This window comes from Otolemur garnettii, unplaced genomic scaffold, assembly GCF_000181295.1.
Source record: "Otolemur garnettii isolate 467f Iridium unplaced genomic scaffold, OtoGar3 scaffold00008, whole genome shotgun sequence".
NCBI lineage: Eukaryota > Metazoa > Chordata > Mammalia > Primates > Galagidae > Otolemur > Otolemur garnettii.
The window spans coordinates 17,016,778-17,023,209 of NW_003852403.1; the positions used below are offsets into that span (position 1 = coordinate 17,016,778).

Here is a 6,432-nt window from a genome sequence, read left to right on the forward strand (position 1 = left end):
GGTTGAGCTATAGGCGTCGAGCCTGGGATGGGGATTTAGAGCTACTTGAGGGCCTGGACTATAAAGGCAGGAAGAGCAGTCCAGTGGGCCAGGAGAGGGACTGGGGAACACTAGGGCAGATACAGGAGGGGGTGAAGGCAATAGGGAAGAGACCTTCTACTCCAGTCTGGAGGCAGGATGAGTGGAGGAGCCACACGCTCAGGCTCCCTCTGGGAACGGTGAGTTCATGTTGGATTATAAGGTCAAGTGAATTTTCAGTGAGTGTTGCTGTTCCTGATTATTAATTGCTTTGATTTTGGTGTCTTGTGCCCTCGCCTTCCCTTCCCTCCCTCCCCCACCAAACCAGAGCCTCATGTCTTATATTGGCAAGTGTGATGAGGGGCATTTTAGTAGCTATTCTGGCCCATTTTCTCTTTATATTTCTCACACAGACTGTAAGAAGTGAAAAGCATTCATGTATATTTGTTTTGCTCTTTTTAGGAATTTGTCGGTACTCCCAGAATCAACTTTGCTCAGATTAGACCAGGAAGAGAAAAACTGTGATATAGACACCCCATTAGGGAATCTTTCTAAATTGATGGAAAACACAAATGTCAGGTTTGTAACCGTGAATGAATCTGAATTTCTCCCCACTTTTCTATAGAATGTTACTAAAAGTATTTTTTTTCTTTTCAGCAAAAAGCTTCGAGATTTAATTATTGACTTGCAGGAACCACAGTTTATACCCTATCTCAGTTCTGTTCTTCCACATAACGCAAAGGATACTGTTGCCTGTATTCTAAAGGGTATGCTATAGTCAGCATCTCCACTCTAATTAATTTTTCTTGGTTCTGTTTAATTTAAACTATGTTATTGTCCATTTTTATACATTTATGTATATTTTTATTTTACAAAATAAATAAATTTTATTTATTAAGTAAAATTTATTATTTTTTTTGAATTAGAGTCTTACTTTGTTGTCCTCAGCAGAGTGCTGTAGTGTCACAACTCACAGCAAACTCACTCTTGGGCTCAAGCGATTCTCTTGCCTCAGCCTCCTGAGTAGCTGTGACTACAGGTGCCCACCACAATGTTTAGATATGAGTGCTCGCTTCTGGTTTGATCTTGAACCCAGGAGCTCAGGCAATCTACCTGCCTCAGCCTCCCAGAGTATAGTCTATATCTGAATATTGATTAGACTTTGCAATTACAATGTTCTGACCAGGACTCTTTGGAAGTATAATAGTATATATATTATTTAATGTCATTGTGACTTTTTTTTTTTGAAACAGAGCATCAAGCTGTTGCCCTGGGTAGAGTGCCGTGGCATCACAATTCACAGCAACCTCCAACTCCTAGGCTCAAGCAAGTCTCCTGCCTTTGCCTCCCAAGTAGCTGGGACTTCAGGCACCTGCCACAATGCTCAGCTATTTTTTGGTTGCGGCCATCATTGTTGTTTGGTGGGCCCAGGCTGGATTCGAACCCACCAGCTCAGGTGTACATGGCTGGTGTCTTAGCCGCTTAAGCCACAGGCATCAAGCTGTGACTTTTTTTTTTTTTTTACTTTGAAAAGATGTAAGGCCAGGAGCAGAGGCTTATGGCTATAATGCTAGTGCTCTCAGAGGCTGAGACGGACTGAGATAGGCAGATTGCTTGAGCTCAGGAGTTTGAGACCAGCCTGAGCAAGAGTGAGACCTGTCTCTACTAAAAATAAAAAAAGTAGCCAGGGGCAGCACCTATGGCTCAAAGGAGTAGGGTGCCGGCCCCATATACTGGAGGTGGCAAGTTTAAACCTGGCCCGGGCAAAAAAAAAAAAAATTAGGGATGATGAGCATTTCTGGGCAGCGCTTGTGGCTCAAAGGAGCAGGGGGCTGGCCCCATATTCAGGAGGTGGTGGGTTTAAACCCAGCCGTGGCCAAAAACTGCAGAAAAAAGAAAAAGAAAAAGTAGCCAGGCATCCTGGCCAGCACCTGTAGTCTCAGCTATTCAGGAGGCTGAGGCAAGAAGATCGCTGGAGGCCAAGAGTTTGAGGTTGCTGTGAGCTATGACAGAACAGCGCTCTATCAAGGTGTAGAGGGTGGCAAAAAAAAAAAAAGTTAATTTGCTCATTGAAATTCTTTTTCCAATTATTTTTAATTTAAATGTAGGTTTGAATAAGCCTCAGAGACAAGCAATGAAAAAGGTACTTCTTTCAAAAGACTACACACTCATCGTTGGCATGCCTGGAACGGGAAAAACAACTACAATATGTACTCTCGTAAGGTTATTATTCTTTTGCTTAGAAACTAAATATTTACATAAGCTTCTCTGAAATATATAAATCAATCCAGAGGATGTGATATGTGGTATCAAAGGGGCTGGATTTTAATTGAAAATGTCTTTATTTCAGAGTAACCTTTTAGAATGATGTGAAAATTCCAAACTGAATCATAGGGCAGCACCTGTGGCTCAGTGGGTAGGGACGCTGCCCCATATACTGAGGTTGGTGGGTTCAAACCTGGGCCCAGCCAAACTGCAGCAAAAAAATAGCTAGGCATTGTGGTGGCTGCCTGTAGTCCCAGCTACTTGGGAGGCTGAGGCAAGAGAATCACCTAAGCCTAAGAGCTGGAGGTTGCTATGAGCTGTGACGCCATAGCACTCTACTGAGGGCGACAAAGTAAGACTCTGTCTCTAAAAAAAAGAAAAAACTGAATCATAAATAGTTGTCATGTTTTAGATTTCTTTTTTTTTTTGAGACAGAGCCTCAAGCTATCCCCCTGGGTAGAGTACTGTGGCATTACAGCTCACAGCAACCTCCAACTCCTAGGCTCAAGCGAGTCTCCTGCCTCTGCCTCACAAGTAGCTGGGACCACAGGCGCCCGCCACAATGCCAGGCTATTTTTTTGGGTTGCAGCCATCATTATTGTTTGGCAGGCCGGACTGGATTTGAACCCGCCACCTTAGGTGTATGTGGCTGGCGCCTTAGCCAGTTGAGCCACAGGTGCCGAGCTTAGATTTCTTACATTCAGATTTTTTAAGGTTTTTTTCTGTAAATGATGTGTGATGTATATATCACTATGTGTTTACTTTTCCCTTTAAAAATGATAAATTACTCAGAGATGGTTTCAATAGATTTTTTCTTGTTTTTTTTTTCATGTGAGTAAATTTCTAAACAGTCTTAGAATAATCATAACGATGATGATGGCAGCAAATACTTAATGATAGTGTGTACCAGACATTATTAGAAGTTTACATGCATTCAATTTTATTATCAACTAATCATCTTTAATAATATAATACCATCTAATTTTTGTAAAATGTTTTGGCTTTATAATTTTAAAAAATGTTGCTGGCTCAGCTCTTTAGTGTGCTTCCTAATGTTTGGAAAATGTGAGCGTGTTAAAAATTACCTGGAATTAAAAGTAATCCTATTTTTCTTTATCTTTCCCATTATTAGGTAAGAATCCTTTATGCCTGTGGTTTTAGTGTTTTATTGACGAGCTATACACACTCGGCGGTTGACAATATTCTGTTGAAGTTAGCTAAGTTTAAAATAGGATTTTTGCGTTTGGGTCAGACTCATAAGGTTCATCCAGATATCCAGAAATTTACAGAGGAAGAAATTTGCAGATCAAAGTCCATTAAATCCTTAGCTCTTCTAGAAGAACTATATAATAGTCAAGTAAGTACAATTATTATATAATAATATGTATAATAATTTTGTAGCCAAAATAAGAGGAGAAACGACACTCTAGGAAATTTATTCACATTGACTAGATTGCCCCTGGTTAATTTATATTTATAATAGAACCAGTTCATTAAGTTATAGTTTGCTGTTTACTTCTGAACTAGAATGAGATTTTTGGTTTATTATTCCTTCTTGTAGCGTGAGATGTCCTAGAAAATTACTAATAATCAGGATATTTTAGTGAATTTGAATCAGAAGCAACAATCCTTAACAGTCTTAAAAAAAATAAAAAGCAGTCTTATGATAAGTATTTCTAGGCTTTTATATGGAATCTAATTCTTATTTTTGTTTAATGTCTATTTTTACTGTAAATCTTAACTGATTGTTTTTCTGGGGTTTTTTGAGATGGAGCCTCAAGCTGTCACCCTAGGTAGAGTGCTGTGATATAACAGCTCATGGCAACCTCAAACTCCTGGGCTCAAGCGATTCTCCTGCCTCCACCTCCCAAGTAGCTGGGACTACAGGTGCCCTCCACAACGCCTGGCTATTTTTTCGTTGCAGCCATCGTTGTTTGGAGGGCCCAGGCTGGATTTGAACCTGCCAGCTCAGGTGTATGTGGCTGGCGCCTTAGCCTCTTGAGCCACAGGCGCCAAGCTTTAACTGATTGTTTTTAAGATACAACGTTATGTTGTCTCTATGTTTCCTAGGCTGGCCTTGAACCCCCATGTTCAAATGTTTCTCCTGCCTCAATTTCCCAAGTAGCTAGGACTGCAGGCATGTGCCATAGTGCACAGCTAACTTAACTGATACGTCTGTCTTTAAAAATGTACTTAAGTTAGATTTAATAGGCTGTTCTTTAAATTCTTTATCTAATAATATGTTTTTGTCTAATGTCTGTACCAATTGTTGATAAATTTTGAAGTGCTTCGGTAAAATGTGTTTCTGGTCAACTTTTTGTTTATTTTTTTTACGGTATCCAAGTTTTCTTGTAAAGTCTCATTGACTTTTTAATTAAACTTTTTATTTCGAGACAATTATAGATCACATGCAGTTGTAAGAAATAATAGCAAGTTTCCATGTATCTTTATCCAGTAACATCTTGTAAGTGTGTGGTACAAAACCACAACCACGATAATGACATTGAAACAGTCAGTGTTCTATTACTACCATATCCTTCAGGTTGCACTTTTATAGTTGTACCCACTTCTCCTTCCCTGCTCACTCCTTAATGGCTGGCAACTGCTAATTTGTTTTCTTTTTTTTTTTTTTTTTTTGAGACAGAGCCTCACGCTGTCCCCTTGGGTAGAGTGCCGTGGCATTACAGCTCAAAGCAACCTCCAACTCCTGGGCTCAAGCGAGTCTCCTGCCTCCGCCTCCCAAGTAGCTGGGACCACAGGTGCCCACCACCACGCCCGGCTATTTTTTGGTTGCAGCTGTCATTGTTGTTTTGGCGGGTCCGGGCTGGGGATTCGAACCTGCCACCTTAGGTGTACATGGCTGGTGCCTTAGCCGGTTGAGCTATAGGTGCTGAGCCGCTAATTTGTTTTCTAAATGTTATATAAATGTAGTCATACAGAATGTAACCTATTGGAGATTCACCCAGATTGTTGTATGTATTAATTGTTTGTTCTTTATTCTTCTTTACTTATTTTTGTTTCCCATGTTAAACCAATGTTTTGGGGTTTTTTGGCCAGGGCTGGGTTTGGACCTGCCACCTCCAGCATATGGGGCCAGCGCCCTACTCCTTTGAGCCACAGGCGCTGCCCACCAATGTTCCTTTTTATTGCTGAGTATTGTTCCATGCTATGTACTACAGTGTGTTTAGCCATTCATTTATCCATTAAAAATCTGGGTTGTTGGCTCGGCTCCTGTGGCTCAAGAGGCTAAGGCGCCAGCCACATACACCTGAGCTGGTGGGTTCGAGTCCAGCCCAGGCCCACCAAACAACAATGACAGCTACAACCAAAAAAAATGGCGGGGCGCTATGACAGGCGCCTGTAGTCCCAGCTACTTGGGAGGCAGAGGCAGAGGCAGAGGAATCGCTTGAGCCCAGGAGTTGGAGGTTGCTGTGAGCTGTGATGCTACAGTACTCTACCCAGGGTGACAGTTTGAGGCTCTGTCTCAAAACAAAAAGTCTGGGTTGTTTCTAGTATTCATTCATTCATTCCCTCCCTCTATTCATCTCTTCCTCCCAGGAGGCTAAGATAGTAAGTTCACTTAAACCCAGGATTTTGAGTATTACAGCCTGGGCAACTCTAGTAAGACCCTCATCTCTGAGAAGAAAAAAATAGCTATGTACATTAATGCAATCATGGGGTACAATGTGCTGGTTTTATATACAATTTGAAATATTTTCATCAAACTGGTTAACATAGCCTTCACAGCATTTTCTTAGTTATTGTGTTAAGACATTTATATTTTACATTTAGTAAATTTTACATGTACCCTTGTAAGATGCACCATAGGTGTACATTAATGTACACAGCTATGATTTAATAAAAAAAAGAAGAAAAATAATAATAAATCCACTGAATGTATTTATGCAGGGCCAAAATGCTTAACAAAATGCTAGCAAACTAAATTCAGCAACATATTAAAAGAATTATACACCATGTCCATTTCAAAAATTAAAAGATAAAAAAAATTGGCTCATTGCCTTTACCTCAGTGGCTAGAGTGTCAGCCACATACATTTGAATTGGCGGGTTTGAATTCAGCCTGAATTCTACTGAACAACAATGACAGCTGCAACCAAAAAATAAAAAAATAGCTCGGCATTGTGGCAGG

At 40.5% G+C, this 6,432-nt stretch overlaps 1 protein-coding gene across 1 annotated transcript in view; it reads left to right on the forward strand.

The window, feature by feature from the left end:
- DNA2 (DNA replication helicase/nuclease 2) overlaps positions 1-6,432 on the forward strand; it is a 42,672-nt gene that overhangs the window by 31,497 nt on the left and 4,743 nt on the right. Inside the window, exons 11-14 of the mRNA XM_012801305.2 lie at positions 481-597; positions 676-785; positions 2,127-2,236; positions 3,416-3,640. Of these exons, the coding sequence (XP_012656759.1) occupies positions 481-597; positions 676-785; positions 2,127-2,236; positions 3,416-3,640 (562 nt within the window). The remainder of the gene's footprint in view (positions 1-480; positions 598-675; positions 786-2,126; positions 2,237-3,415; positions 3,641-6,432) is intronic.